Genomic DNA, 17,176 nt, shown 5'->3' with positions numbered 1-17,176 from the left:
AAAAATTCAGGTATATTTGTATTTTTATTAATTTGTTGCTTGCTAAAGATTCTTGGAGACGCTATAAAAAATGTGTATTTTGATTTTTAATAATATCTTAATTATTAAAAAAATCATAGCTGAATCTTGATTATATACAATTCAAATATTATCAGTATTATGTCATAAAGTACTTGCAAAATAAAAATAGAAAATCAAACAAAACTCAGCACTTAAATGGCAATAGATCTATATATGAAAACTTTCAGTTAATTAAGGTTTGCTTTGTTTTTAAGAATTTAGGAATTATTTAACAAAATTCGACAATTGAAAATGTTTCCATGCAAAAAGAGATGAAACAAAAAATCATTAGAATAATTAAATGATTCAGTAAAAAAAACGATTTGATTGATATTGGCCGAACACTGGAAAGATGCTGAATAAAGTGTGAGGAAGAAAGTACATAAGATAAATGATATCGCATTATGATACAAAAATACTTTTTGCAAAACAAAGTGTGTTTGCAGCTTAATTTGAAGATTAACTTATTGTGAAAATAGGTTTATTTAATGTCTAAATGCATTCAAGTAAAGGCTGATTAAAAATATGAGCAGTCCCCTTAGCATCATGTCTGGACAAAGACAACAGTCAAAAGCAGGCAAAGGAAATTTCCTTCCAAAAATAATTATATCTTGCTAAAATTAAGTGCTTAACAAATTGGTGAAAGAGAATTGTCTTGTTCAATCCGATGAATCTATTTTTGAAATACAAAGGAGGTAATTCATAGACAAAGGGAGATAATCCAGCCGAGCAAACAAAGGAAAGTAACCTTTAGTGTATACTTACCAGCTTTTTCTCATAAAAAAATTGAGATGAATACTGATGAAATCTAAGGTTTGTCGGATTTGCTTTTGCTCATATTACCAAATGAACTTTTTCTCTTTTAGTAAATTGACTGAAATTTTAATATTTTTACTGTTTGCAGTTCATCATCGATGCTAATTTGGGACTTTACAATTTTCATATTAATTATTTAACTGATAGACAACAAAAAACAATAATAGCAATCCTCCACTTTATAATAAAGACCAAGGTGTACTTATTTGTATATGTGCACTTTCCTTCCATCATACAAGTAAAAATGTATTGATTGAAACTATTTTAAATTTTTAAAGGAATGGAGTAATAAATAGCAAGCTAGACAACTTCCCACTCTATTTTGTTTTCTTTCTTTTTTTTCGCCCATTATATACCAATTCATGTTAGGTTTGTTTTTGTTTTTTTTAATTTTCCAGTCTGAGAAATTTTTTACTTCTTTTTTTAACTTCACAAATTGTTTTTATATAAATATTAGTGTGAACACTGGCGAAGCCTTTCTTTTTATCATTTCCATGGAGGATGTACACTCATAGTTAAAATTGTTTGGCTTATTATTATTATGTTGCAATACTTGTAATATTATTTTCTGAACATTTGGTGATATTGCTATTGTTAATTATTGAATTTTGATAACTGTCTCCCACTTTTGTCTCCTTGTTCTGACTTGCTCTGACCATATTGTCCTTTGAACAAAATACAAAATTAAAACGATTACAATAAACATTTAATTTTTGTTAATCAGTTTCATATTTAAAGCAAACATTTTATTGAAATGTTCATTGATACACAAAATTTATCAAACATTATATTTTTTTTTTGTTTTTTTTTTAGATGAGGATTGATGATTTGGATTATGCAGACTACTGTTCTCATCTTGGATGTTCTTCTCAACGTTTTAGTTTCTATTTACAATGTCTCCCCAGGGTCGTTTTTTAACATGAAGAAAAGAAACAAAAATTTTTAATTGTCTGTCATGAAGAATTTCTCCTCCACTGAGAGAGAACAAGAAACTGAAGTGTAGCATCTGAAGAACAGATACTACACTTTGATCTTGGCGTTTTAGTTGATGCAATCTCTGATCATCTAAGAGTGCATCTTGTCATTCTCAGGAATTTATACTGAATTTCTAACTGAATCTTTTCTTTAATAAATGAGGATAGACTATATATGATACAATGGATAAAGTTGTTAAGTAATAATCAGTTCTAAGTGACAGTTTTCTAAAGGTTGATATTAAGAAAAAGAAAAATTACTTAAGAATTCTACAGTCTTGGCTAACAGAATTAGAAGAAACTACCCATGGATTAAAGGGTTCAGTTCAAAATTCTGTGTGGATTCCTGAGCTTGATAAAAAGATTCCCAAGTACAACATGATGCAGCTGAAAAATGGCATCCAAAACAGTAGTCTGGATAATCTAATAACATTTCGTTTCTTAGTTAAATCTTAAAACACATTTTTATAATTCAGTTCAAATAAGGATCAACTTCGTAATCTTTGGTTTAGTCTTTTAACCAGAAACTGGTTAATCATCAATATGGATACAAATTATAAACAATTTTTTTAAATTGTGAATTTTAATTTTCAAATAGTCTCAATTTATTTACATTTCATCATTCATGACCAAGAAGTATTAAATCATTTTTATTTTATTCTTAGTATCACCTATAGTGAAGATTGAACCATCAACATCCAGAAGACTGTCACTTGATTGTTACTCAATGCTGTTATCTATTAATAAGATTGAAGGTTCAATCTTAACTATAAGTACTAAGAATAAAATAAAAATTACTTAACACTTTCATTCGGTCACACTTCCATTCGGTCATGGTTGACAGAATGAGAATACTATCCCCATGGATTAAATAAATGGTTCAGTTTGAAATTCTATATAGATACAACAAGAATTGCTAAATTCGAAAAGATGCACATAAAGAAGGTTGGATGCTACACTGGCTGAAATAGTGTGTGTCCTTTACAAATACAAAAGGGTAATTTCGCTTTAGTTTCTTTCCAAAAATAATTATTACTGGTGAGAAGATTATTACAATGGAGACAATTTTAAATAAGGATTTAAAGAGCTAAAAATGTAAGGGAGATATTCAAGATAAGAATATGAGTTATCTTCCTTACATTTTCACCTTTCTTCATCTCTTTGTGATTTAATTAATATTATTTTTTTTTAATTTGAACCAAAGACATTAATAAATCCCAGACTATGCAGTGTAGATAGAGCTAGTTCATTTATATGAAAAGCTTTGAGGAGACAACTTTGATTAGAGGTTACTGTCCTCATTTTATGATATCTATTTACAAAAGAAAAGATACACAAATTAATGACAATTTTCATAAATAATTGTAATTGCAAAAATAAAACAAAAGATTGCCAGAAGCAATTAATATTCAACATTGGAATTATTTGTACAATTTTGCTCTGTAACCCTCCCCTACCTGAGAGGCAATGAGACAAGAAGAAAATGCAGATCACTGTTTGGAAGCTTCTAGTCTTTGCATCATGGGGTGTGGTGAACGTCTCTCTGGTAGCATCAGCAATTCTGGACAATTATTTTCATTCATCTGCTTTAAAACAAATAAAAATGCAAAGACAAATGAGATTTGGAAATATAAAGTTTGATTTGGTTGTTTTCTTTTACGGCATATAAACCCTTTTCAGATTATTTAATGCCAAATCCAGTTATTCTGTACAAGGTTTTTATTCTTCAAGCTCTTTGTATCTTCAATCACTAGTTTGTAGTGTTTGGTTGTTTTATAGTGGATTTTATCATTTTTGTTCCCTGCCTTGCAGAACATGAATGAGTTTTGCAATGGAAGAGGGAAGAGGGTTACAGTATTAATGTTTGGTACATTTTAAGTGAGGAAACCAGTCAGGAAGTGGGAGAGATAGAAAGAGAAAAGGGAACTGGGAAGAAGGAAAAGTGGAGAAAAGGTGGGTTAATTTTGTTTTTGGTTTTACAGAACATAATTAACTTTTACAAAAGGAAGTAGAAAAACAAAAAGCATCAATGTTCGGTGCATTTCAACTCAAGAAGCCAATATTTTCAGATAGCATGATCTGGTAGTACCAGTAAATCACTTAAGACAAAAAGAAATAAATACTCAATAATACAAATATCTATTTCAGCATAAATTTAAAAAAAATGAACCTCATTTAGAAACAGTTTTGTAGTTTTAAAAATTGGGGGAATGAGGAAAGTTGGATAAACAATCAATCAGTTTAGGGGTGTATGTTTTTTTTTTTTTTGTCAGCCAGCTTTGCAACTCCTTCCATCTGTTGTATTTCTGCTGTACTTAAAATACCAACAAACATTTATGTATAAAAATATAATATACATATATATATTTATTTATTTTATTTATATATATATTTATGTATAAAAATATAATATATATATATTTATTAGATGAGAAAGGACACACAGAAATTCACAGGGTGGTTTTCTCAAACTTAACTACTGACCAACTCTCAATATAAATTTCAGTTTGACTGATATAATAGTTTGTGACAATCATGTATCCACCTGTAAACACCTATTTTGTGATTTAACCTTTGCTGTCAATGTAGCCAAACCCTGAGGACATTTATTTAGTGATGGGATATTTCCGTTCGCAGATAACCTTTTAGAATAGTATAACATTTGCAGGCAGTTTTGAATTAAACAATTATTTTATTTCAGACAATCAAATGTCTTGTTTTTTCTGGCCAGGTGCATGTCTCTGTCAAGTATATTTTATTTTTTAAGTTTACCAGGTAACATTTTCAGTACACTAACCCAGATATTTCACATTTCCCTATTGGGTTCTTCAAAGGTTTACCTTTTAATTAGTCTGTCTGCAGTCCATGGTAGGTTTCAGGCTTATTTTGTCTGATAACTAACAGGCAATGAAAGTAAAGTATCTTTCGTAGAGAGTGAAATCATAATGTTTTTTTTTTCTGATCAACACTTTCTCAGGTGATAGTACAGGAGACCCAACTCAAAGGTAGCTTTTTCAGAGACTTCTCTATTAGAACTCGTTAAATGCCAGGGAATTCTCAAGTGCTTTGTTGCATATGAGCATCCCTTGAGGTAATTCCAGTGTGGACAATAGGATCTATTACTGCCGTGCTAATGTTTTAGCTTTAGATTAGATGGTTTTGCTTCTGAATTTATCACAATCACTTAAAAGACTACATTGTTTAGAAGTGATTCTACAATCTTTTGTTTTTTTGTCATTACACACCCATCTTTCATTCTTTTTTTTTTTTTGTCCTTACATGTAGTGGCTTCATAGCTTGTCTGGAGCAACTACCATAAAAAATATTTTTAATTTCAAATTTGTGTACACAGCAGTTATAAATAAGTGTGGCATAACTGAATCTTGAAGATTAGCAAATCAAGGATTACTTACTCTGATTGGATCTCTAGGTAGAAGAAAAAAAACTTTGTTATTATTTCTATAGAACTACTATTTTACCCATAACCAAATCATGTTTTTAAAATTTTTCTTTAATACATCTTAATTTTCTCTTGTGTCTTTTTTTTTTCTATATTTTCTTTCAAATTAAAAACAGCTTTAAATAACTTCAATAAATAATCTTAATTCAAATTTAAATATTTTCATAAAATTAGAAGATAATTTTAAATATTATATTTTGTATTTCTATTAATATAACTGGGGTGGGGGTATAGTTAAAAATATGATTTTACTCAGAAAATCTTATGGCATGAATAATTGTGAGTAGGGATTTAACCTTTGAATATTCTAAGCAATAATTGGAACAACTTTTAATATTTTTATTTACGCCTTAAAAATAAGCTAATTTTAAACATGTTATTAATTTCATTTTCATAGAAAAGTTGAACACAACCAAACAAATTAAATGCTTAAAATAAAAGAAAGTAAACAAAGTGGAAGTGGGTGGCGTGTAGTTAATAGTATTAATATCCACAAAAATATTGTGTATTAAAAATAGAATAAAAATTACAATAACCTCTCTTGAAAATTAATGAAAATCCAAGTTTTTAGAGGTTTATCCTTTTTTCATTAAATTTCTTTAATAAATATTGAAAATCATAATTATAATACCAATAAAACTATTGCATATATATAAGAAAATAGGGCAATAAGAATTATGAATGACACAGAATAACAATTTATTAGAAACTGTTTTAGAAATAAATATGCAAATCAATAATACACATATCTTTGTTTAGATGTAAGCAAATTACTATATATATATATACACACAGAATTTCAAAAGATTATGTTGTATGATTAAATTAATCTATTTGTATGTTAATATATTTCAGATAAGGAGACAAAACTTTCACATTTTATTCATTTAGATTTATACATCAGGTTTTGAATGTTTTGTATATTCATACTTCATTTTAATTTATACCCAAAGTTTTACTTAAGTAAAAGTATTTTTAAAAATCATTTGTTTTAGAAATTAGTTTAATCAGTAACGAAAGTAATGGATATTTATGAACAAATTATATCGAGACAACTTATCAAAAATAAATATTTCTTTTTATAAAGAAACTTGCAAAATTAAGAAATAAATAAAGTTCTATAAATATACATAATCTTATAGAATCATTCCGGTCTCCAATTGGATGGGTTTTTGTTATTGTTTTGTTTTTTGGGTAGAGGGAAACCACTTAGAAACACTTCTGTTTTTAGTAAATTACATGTGAACACTATGAAAGACTTGGAATAAAAAGAATAAAATAAACTCTCCCTTAATCCTAAATTCAGGGAACAATTTGGAGATAGGTTGGTTGGTTGTTTTTGTTTTATGACATATCAACCCTTTTCAGGTTATTTAATGTCGAATCCAGTGATTTTGAAGAAAAACTTTTTAATAGAATATATTTGTTTTTTTCAAGTCTGTTTCTATTTAACCCATAATTGGGACCCTAACAGGTACTACCACTCGAGGTCAGAGTGGACCTGAGAGCGATGGCAATTAAAGGGTGGCACCACACTACCTAAGCCCGCAAGTTAGGGCCTCACCATCGGATATAGTTTAAGGTCATATCCAGGACCTTGGAGATGGGAGTGATTCTATAAAAATGCCAAGATATACAGACATCAAGCAAATATAAACATCAATAGTAAATAAAAAGAGATACTAATCTTCTGGGCTATTGAACAAAAAATGTAATAAATCAAAAAAGGAAGTGAAAAAGAAAACTGGTCATATTAAGGTGAACAATATGAACTGATGAAGACTCAAGAGAAAGTGAAACAAAAAAAAAAAAAAAAAAAAAAATGAAAAAGCTATGGTGTTTCTATAGGAGCCTGAATGTTTAAAATTGCGATTTATGAAACAAATTAAAAGTGGCCGAAGCAGTTTACAATTTGAAAGTCATAAAAATATTGTAAAAGACAAACAACACTTGTTAGGGCTAAGTTTGGATGAGGTTTATAAGAAGATTTAGCCACTGAAAAAGTAAAGTTTATTTATTTAATGATTTAAATCAGGAAAAAAAAGAATTAAACATTTTTTTCATTTAATGTTGGCATTAAATGAATGTTCAGTAATCTGTTCTTTAAATCTCACTTGGGAACATTCAGGCTGATGTATGTCCCCCCCCTCCTCCTATGGAAGTAATAAAGCTACACAGTCCATAAATCCAAGAAATATATTTCTAAAATGAGGTGTTGTTATTATTTACATATTTCAGAATACTATGTTATTGGAGGAGGCATTTTCTTATGAAAAATCCTTGGGTCCTGGTGGAGAAGGTTTGATGATTTAAAACACAAAAACTGCAGTAAAACCAGTTTATCATGGATGACCAAATGCAGAGCATCTACAAGATGTATTTTATGAGCTTACCAATAACCAGATCATACTTTTAAGGGCTTTATGAATATTTTACTAACAGAAAACAAATTACTTTTTTTGAAAGAAAAAAAAAATCAATCAAAAACAATATTAATACAATTTGATGTAAAATATCATCAGCTTGGTTTCCAAAGGTTTCAAACACCTTTAAACTAAATGACCTCATCTTTTTTCTATCCTTATATTTTGTTAAATCACAATAACATCAACCAAATTTTTACTTAAATTCTAAAACAAAACTGCTTTTGTTTTATTCAATGTAAGCAAAGTGGTTGACATAGTTAAAAAAAGGTTCACATTCTATTGGTTACTACACAGAAAAATGTACAGGAGGATATCACTTCTTTCCCAAGATTACTCTGCTTACTCCTGACCATTATAATACTGAGTGTTTAAGCAAGGGGAGCATCAAGTACCATTTTTTGAGTTTTTGATACGACTACCCTATGGACCGGTTTTATTTTATGAAGTTTATCAAAAACGAAATTTAAATTATCTCCCATTATAGTTCATGATTACCTCCCTTGCTTCACTTATGATGCATTAATGTAAAAAAAAAAAAAATAAAATAAAAAAAAGATACGCCAACCTCACTATTAATCTGGCAATACTGACAATTGTTATAAAATTTTTAGCATTATCTATCCTTGATTTGATCTCAAAGTTTTGACATCTAAATAAACATAAGAGAGCTGCCCTTACTTACTTGCATAAAATTAGACAAAAGTTGTTTTTTTAACATGTGGAAAATCCAGTTCCCAAAAAGAAGGACTCTGGACTGGAGCAAAAATAAAGTGACTCGGTCTAGGAAGATATATTTGTCATTGATTGAGGACAAAGCATAATTTACATAATTATTATTCCCCCCCCCCCACTGGCTTACATGTATCTTACAAGAACAATGGAATAACATTTACTTAAACGTTCAAAGTGTAAAACTTATGTCTGATGAGTTATGTCAGTCAAAACTTTAATTTCTTTTTTTAAAGTTTCGTAGTTGGATTATTTTCATATTCATTTCACACAAGCTGCATTTTTTTTTTTATTTCAACAACATTAAACAAAATGGCATCACATGAACATTTGAAAAATTTTTCAATATTAATTTCATTATTGTTTTCTATTTTGATTTTACATGAGATCCTACAAACATGCCAGATCATTGCCGATTATGTATATAAAAAGATCTGGTGCTTCTTTATTATAAGTCACAATTGAAATTTGCATTTCAAGTAAAAACATTTTCACATAATTATGTTTTATGCTAAAATAAGTATTCTTGACAAAAATTATGAAAAAAATGATCAAACGGAAGATTAAGTAAAAATCAATTTTATTGTTGCAGTTTTATCATATAATGTTATTTATTTTTAGTTTTAGTTTTTAAAAGAATAAAATTTATATAATGTTGTTCATTTTTACTTTATTTCTAAAAGAATGGCTTATCTTCCCTCTCCTGCTTTACAGAGTCTTTCAATACTTCTCCTGTCATCAATACAATAAGGCCAATGTTTATTTTTAACAAGCAGGACACATGTATCGACATTATTCAGAGAAAGTATGACACAAAGCCAGAACTGATCTGGTAAAGGTTCCCCCCACCCTCCTGAAAACAAATTGAACTATGGTTAAAATAAAATATGCATCAAGTGTGCTTGAAAGCTAAATCACAACATCATCATCATCACAACATAATAATAATAATAATAATAATAATAATAATAATAATAATAATAATAATAAACAAATACTTTATTTGTTTGAAATTTATAATATAAATATATTTTGGAGCTTAACTCCATCCTCAGTATGTGGTTTTCTTTCTTTTTTGTTCTTTTCTTCTTTCTTGCCATGTTGTAAAGTTGGAAAAAGAAAAGTCTGTTTGCAAAAAGCTGCACATTGTATCTCAGCAGTTGTTTTTTGAAATGCTGGAAATGTGCGTAGGCAACGCGAGAATAATGTCAAGGGTGCGAGTTCCATATAGAAATGTTGAAAAAAAAAAAGAAAGAAAACAACATACTGAGGATGGAGATTTTTTTTTTTAATTCAATTTTCAGCCCAAACAAGGCACAGTGCCACTTTGAAGTAGGGGGCTACTATCGGGGACATAAGTTGCAGGGTTATTATGAAGGGAGATGAGTAGCAAGATGTTTGTTCACATTACACTTGAACTTCTGCATGTCAGTACAGTTGGGAAAGCAGAATCCGGAAGGGAGTTCCAAAGTCTAGCAGTTCTGGGGAAGAAACTATTGTAGTAGAAGGCTTTCTTACACCTAGGGATCTCTGTGAAGAGGTGGCATTTAGCTGCTTGTCGGGTTTGTTAGGGGTATTCACGTCGAGGGGGTACAAGTGCTTGTAGTTCGTCAGAGCATTCACCATTGTAGAACAGGCAGAGAAATGCAACATTTTGTTGATGGGACAGAGGCTGAAGCTTAGATGACAGTTCAGGACCTATCAGATTGGCGACTCTCTTTTGAACCCTGTCAAGAAGTGAGAGACAAGTAGCAGATGCTCCAGCCCAAATGTGACAACAATACTCCATACATGGGCGAATGATGGCCTTATAGAGGTACAGGATACTTTCAGGCATAAGTAGCTTTCTAGCACGGTAGACAGAGCCCACCTTCTTCGCAGCAGCCTTGGCAATGCTCTCAATGTATCTATTCCAGTTTATGTTCCCTGTAAGCGTTAGGCCAAGGAGTTTAAAGAAAGTACTTTCAGGTAATGTGTTCTTGGCCATTACTATTTGTGGTAGTGAAGGTTTCTTGTAATTATTGAAGGAAACAAGCTTAGTCTTGGCAGCATTAAATGTGACCATCCATTTTTGTCCCCATTCCACTACGGATTGGAGGTCATCCTCTAGTGTTTTTGCCATTTCCTTAGATATGTGTTCCTTTGTTTTTCCTTTGTGCCTGTTATAGAGAGTGGTGTCATCAGCAAATGTACCCATCTCAGAAACAATTTTATCAGGGAGATCATTTATGAATATCAAGAATAATAAAGGTCCGAGGGTAAACCCTATATATAGATATATCGAGGGCTACTGCTCTACCCTCCCCTGTTTTGTCCAGCGAACGGTATATATGTTCAGAGATTAGTTAGGATATCTGCTGTGGAACAGGCTTGCCTAAATCCATATTGATTGTTGGTCAGGAGTTTAGTAGCTGTAAGGTGATGGACGAGAGCTTGATTAATTAAGGACTCAAATATTTTGGCGAAAAGCGGGAGAAGGCTTATGGGGCGATAATTTAATGGGTCAGTTCTTTCGCCAGAAAAGTTAAGCTCTGAAATATATTTATGTTATAAATTTAAAACAAGTAAAATATTCGTTTATTTTCCTAATATTACATTGTGATTTGGCTTTCAAGCGCACTTAATGCATATTTTATTTTATTCAAATTAAATTTCTATATTGAACTCACACCCTTGACGTCAAACTATGGGGTTGTTTGTGGAGGCTACTGTCAATCCTGGAAAATACCGGATACTGATGACCACGGCCAAAATGAAATCATCAGGTATTGTCTGGCACTGGTGGTTACTGGCGATTAGTCCTGGTTTGGGGTGATTACTTGCAGGTACTCGCATTTATTGGTGGGTACTGGCTCTTTCCAACTAGCAATCACTGGCAGCCATGGTGGTTAGTGCTGTTTTGAGGTGGTTACTTGCATTTACCCGTAGACATCGGTTGCCTTTACAACTGTCACTGTTGATTGCCAGCATTCACTGTCAGCTATGACCAGTATCAGCTTCCATTGTACTGCTCTGAAATGAAATTGTTTGTCGACAATGGCAAGCACTGATGATCACTGTCATTTTGAAGCAATTACTTGTGTTTACTGACAGGCAGTAGTTTCCTTTGCAATTATCAGTCTTTGTCAGTCATTATCTATCATGACCAGTGTCAGGCCCAATTGGACTGTTCTTAATTGAAATTGCCTGTTTTCAATTGTCAGGTAGTGTCATCTAGTAGTGAGCACTGTTGAGCACTGGCAGTTATAATTGATTGGCAGTAACTGGTGATCAGTGCACCTTCCAGGTTGTTACTGTCACTTCCGGACAAGAGTGGGCACTGGCAGGAAAATCGCCTGTCTTCAACTGTCATCTATGGTGGTCATTGCTTTTTTAAGATGATGACCGTCACTTCATGGCGTTTTGTGCCAGTTTTATGCAGAATACTGATCATTCTATTTTTTATGATGTTAAATTTAAATTTATGGTACTGTTTGTGTATTAAAATGTTAGTTGACAGGACAGAATAGTTCCAAAAAATTCTCACCTCCCATGTTAAGAACAGGTTTCTAAATAAATATGGTCCTTATTCTGTATAAGTACTAATTTGTTAACTAATAAGTGCATGAATGTAGCACACATGCAAAGAAAAATATGTAATGTGTAGCATGCATGAAATAAGTTTAGTGACCAAAATAGGATATTTATTTTTGTAAACTTTTGTAAATGTTCTTTCTAGTAAGAAGAATGTAAGTGCTTGACTACCACTCCCTCCATAACATAATAAAGTTAATTGTTGCTGTGTTTACGTTTTTATATTTTAATAAGTTTGCATAAAATTCCAGACCACCACTGACAACGATTAAAAAAAAAAAGAAAAAAAAAGATGAAAAAGAATTTTCTTTTTTTATTTTGGAAATGTTATTTCTGACATCCGATTCCTTTATCGAAGCAGAATCAAGCATATGAAGGTATGTGTTAGTGTGCAGCATTTGTTAGAGTCAAAGTTATTATTTTTATTAATGCCATATTGTTTAGTTCTCAATAACCTTTTGTAACTATTCAAAATTTCCTTAATTTGATAAACACATGTGAACAGCCAATCATATTGACCAGAACTTAATAGTGAACTGTGAAGGGAGGGGTTTGTATTTTACATAGGGTAGTCAAAAGAACAAATGTTAAATGTATGGAAAAAGAAAGTAAACACGGACAATGCGGGTGTGTAAAAAAATGTGGCAAATGTATTAAAGTTCCCAGTCTTGTCAAGGAAAGGGAGAAGAGAAAATAATAAGTCAGTAAATATCGTGCTACAACCTGTAAATATAACTTGTTTGGGAAAGTGACTTTGCTAGGAATTATTATAGCAGTTTATGATAATGAATAAAATCGACTGATAATATCTGCAAAACCTACATTAGGTATCGGTTAGTAGTTTGACCATATTGAATTTATATGTGACGTCTGTGTTTTCATTGCTATAATGTTAGGAGGAAAAAATTGCATCTATTTTATAAATATAGAGAAGATAGATAGAAAGAAGAAGAAGATAGACATAAAAGTTCTAAAAAATCTTCTACACGATCACTTTTTTCTAATTTTTGGTGAGGATACTTCAGTATGACATGCAAGTACATCAAAGTGTTTTTACTTAAAATGCAATTTTTAATTCTAACTAATAGTAAAAAAACATCAAAGATCTTTTTAAATATAATTTTTTTGTTATCAGAAGTCATATGACTCAAACAAGTTGGATTTTATTATAAATTAGCAGAGACACCCGGGCTTTGCCCAATCATAAAATGTAATATTTTAATTTATGCAGATTTCACATATATTATTATAGTATCAATTCTCTATCGATTATTGTATATTATATTGTACCCAATATATAGTAGTCATTAAAAAAAATAAATAAATAAATAAAAAAAATTAAAAAAATAAAGAGCCATCGGCTAGAATCAAAACAGAAACCAAAACTTATGAATTTTTGGTAAAATTAAGCTTGTCTAACTAAATAATCAATTATGATAATGAAAAATTCTGAATAAATAAGATAAGATTCAAGCAAGCAATCAAGAACATCTGGACGGTCCACAGAGTTTTATAATTATTAGGATTTTCACTTTTTAAAGTCCTGTAATTGGATTAGGTTCAACTTCATTTCACATTAAATTTATTTATGTCACAAATTTTAATTCTAAAAAAAGAGCGCCAAAATTGCAGGAATTATTAATATTTGTTTTGATACCAATTTATTGCATGTTATAGACTGGAACGTAAGTACAAAGGTATGTATGTACATTGGTAATGAAAATAGTAATAATATATAGATTAGAATAATAATCATGACAACGACAAGATAACAGCTAACAAAAATATATGAAAATAAAGAAAGACACACACACAAAACCAAAAAAAAAAAGAAGAACTAAAGAAACCACAATATTTGAAACATCAAATAAAGCAACTGAACCTACGATGCTTATGATTCCTTTAAAGGAACATCTTGGGGTCAGGGACAGACCCTGGAGGAGTGCACACCAAAGCAGCATTTCCTGAACAAAGGGAAATAAATGATAAACAATAAAAAAAAAAAAATTATTATTGAGATGAGAGGGAGTTGGGGGGAGACAGACAGTATGTTGATTTCATTTGTTTGAGGGCAATTATGCAATATAGTTAACAACCAAGAAATCAAACAAAAAATATATATGCAGCTTGTCCAAAAATATCTGTATGACGTACATACCCATGAAAGAAAGAAAATATTGTATTCCAAAAATTATGTAAATTGCTGAAATAGATTAGTTTTAAACTAAACTATGAGCGACGATTTTGTGACGCCATCTTCAAAACAGTCTGAATGAACAATGGAGATAACTCCAAATACTTCAAACGTGTAAGATTTTAGAAAACTATTCTTCACATTCAAAGGGGGTGCATTGAAAAAAAAAAAATCAAATTAAAAATTATTTTTGTTGTGAAAATAAAACTACTTAAATAATTTACATGATTTTTGATATATGATATTTATTTTCTGTCATGATAGATCATACAGATTTTTCTTTATTTTTGTATTTTCATAGGAGGAATTCTGAACAAGTGCTATATATAACAAATAACTAGCCCTTCTCCACTATTGGGACGAAATTTCGGAAATCATAATACTGAATTTCACATGAAAACAATGGTATTCCTTATATTTTTAAGATGATTATATCCAAAAATTACGAAAATCGATGAGGCAGAAATTTATTTATTAAAGAAAATAAAAATAGAATTTGATGAAAATGATCGTAAGACACAGGAGAGTTCAAAAGGGAGGTAATTTTCCGTTTCAATTTAAACAAGATGGTCATAATTTTTCACCTGCTAACACGATTAAAGTTGTTTTTTTAATAATTCAGTAATATTCAGGTAATTTTGATTGCATAATTTGGAAGCTACCATTGAATTTATTAGAATTGACAAAAAAAAAATCAGTTGAAACCATTGTTTTTTATCTGAAAACTCCTTTTATCGACTACAAAATCTCGTCCCAATTCTGTAGAAGCACCAAGTAACTTAACATATACAAGAAAATTAAAATTTTCTATTAATCTGTATAGTTTTGAAGTCCTGCAACTTTTTATAATTATTTATTTATTTAAGAATTTGCTTTTAATCCTCATCTGGCATTAAAAAAATGTCTGGACACATGAACCTACAAGTTTCGAGATTCTGTAATTAATTTTTAAATAAAGAAAAAACTAAAACAATTTCAGTAAGTTAAACTATACAGATTGGTAGAAAATCACATTTCAATGTATTAGGTGACAGTTATTAGTGGTAATTCTTTTAGTTTCGATTTCTAATTTGTTTACTATAAGAGTGAGAGACTGAAAGCACATCAGTCACATTGGACTCCGAGTTAAAAAGGCAGCTATCAACAAAATCTTATATTAAAATAAAACTTGCAGTTTAAAAAGTTTTTTAATGACACCAGGCGGTAGAAAATTAAATTTTTTCGTGATTGGGTGTTATTTATTGTATATTTTGTTGGGGTTTTTTTTTTGGTTGTTAACTATATTGTAGGATTGCTTGTTTGGATTCATTTATTTTAGTGTATCAATATGTTTGGTTATATTTGATGACTTTTTGGAGATAAAATGCCGTTATATACATTATTTACTGTTATCCTTATTGCGGTTGTTATATACACAATTCATTATATTCTAGAATCCAATTCATTTTGTTTGAGAATTCTGAGAATTTGAAACTATAATATTATTAATTTGTATTGTATTATATATATATATATATATATATATATATATATATATATATATATATATATAGTGTATGTGCTATTTAGGCAGTATTTTTCATTTAAGCAAACATTGTTAACAATAACAGGTTTCTTTGCTTAATTATATCTTTTTAATGTTTATTAATGATTTTTCTGTCAAAATTTTAAAAACATTAATGTATGTTCCATATGTATGACAAATGCTTTCAACTTTTTGTTGAATCATTGTCAGGTGAAAAAGCAAACGTATAAAAAAAAGCTGGAGAAAGGAATAGAATTTTAAAAGGTAACTGTAAAAAAGGTGCATAAAGTCAGACGTTAAGAGAATGTTTAAAAATATTAATTCTGGCATCAGGAAATTTAATTTGTTAACGTCTTTCCTGGAACAGTGTGAAAACGTTCTCTTGATATCTAAGTAACTTCACATACCCATTTCTCAGTTCCCTTTTGAAATTCTTTTTTCTTCCCAGCTTTTTTATTCATTTGCTTTTTCAGCTGAAAATGTTTGTGGTACATATAGAAAATTATATATATATGTATATATAAGTTGGCATGAAAGTTCTTGTGGATTTTTTCATTTTGATTTCAAATGATGCATTTTCTCATAAGTTTTCATTATAATATCTTTACATTATATATCATTTTAAAGAGCGTTTTTTGTTCTATCTAATTGTTTAAATTACAATCGTTTTAAAACAATTATGTCTTCTTTTCAGAACATTGAATACAAGATGGAAAAAAAAAGCAAATTTGCACAATTTTCTATTCAAGCTCGCAATATCAACAAAGCGTTTGGCCCAGGAATCATTACTGAACACACAATGGTGGTTAAGAAATTTTATGGCTGCAACGAAACTCTTGAAAATGATGAGCGTAGTGGTTGGCCATCTGATGTTGACAACGATCAATCAAGAGCCCAAGTCAAAGCCAATCTACGCACAACTATTTGAGAATTTGCTTCTGAATTAGACGTAACATATATGACGATTTCCAATCACTTGAGACAGATTGGAAAGATAAAAAACTTGAGTGCCTCACAAATTGAACGACAACCAAAAGAAACGCTGTTATGAAGGGTCATCTTTCCTGCTTTTATGCAACAAGAAGGACCCGTTTCTTGACCAGGTTATGATTTGCAATGAAAAGTGTGTTCTTTATGACAACTGGCAATGCTCAGCTCAGTGGTTGGATGCCAATGAAGCTCCACGAAACTTCCCGAAACCAGAGTTGCATCAAAAGATCAAGTTGACTGTTTGGTCTGCGACTGGTCTCATCCATTACAGTTTTTTTTAATGCAGGCGAAACCATTATGGCGGTGAAGTACTGTTAACAAAGGGATGAAATGCATCAGAAATTTGCTAACAACACCCAGCATTAGTCAATAGAAAAGGCCCAATTCTCCTGCATGACAATGCCCGACTGCATGTTGCTAAATCAATCC

General features: G+C 30.3%; 1 protein-coding gene across 4 annotated transcripts in view; it reads right to left on the bottom strand.

The window, feature by feature from the left end:
- Nucleotides 1-1,352: 1,352 nt before the first annotated feature.
- Nucleotides 1,353-17,176, bottom strand: part of LOC145291303 (biogenesis of lysosome-related organelles complex 1 subunit 1-like) — a 34,103-nt gene continuing 18,279 nt past the window's right edge. Inside the window, exons 5-6 of one of the 4 annotated variants that reach the window (XM_080136998.1) lie at nt 13,925-14,002; nt 1,353-3,436 (exon numbers count right to left, since the gene is read on the bottom strand). In XM_080136998.1, the coding sequence (XP_079993124.1) occupies nt 13,941-14,002 (62 nt within the window). In that variant the 3' untranslated portion in view covers nt 1,353-3,436; nt 13,925-13,940. The remainder of the gene's footprint in view (nt 3,437-13,924; nt 14,003-17,176) is intronic. The other 3 variants (XM_080136999.1, XM_080137000.1, XM_080137001.1) reach the window with 3 other exon arrangements.

Source organism: Euprymna scolopes, chromosome 12 (genome assembly GCF_053919585.1).
Source record: "Euprymna scolopes isolate OS-2025 chromosome 12, ASM5391958v1, whole genome shotgun sequence".
Lineage (NCBI taxonomy): Eukaryota > Metazoa > Mollusca > Cephalopoda > Sepiida > Sepiolidae > Euprymna > Euprymna scolopes.
The sequence above is the reverse complement of the archived record's forward strand: the minus strand, read 5'-3'. Positions and strand labels throughout refer to the sequence as shown.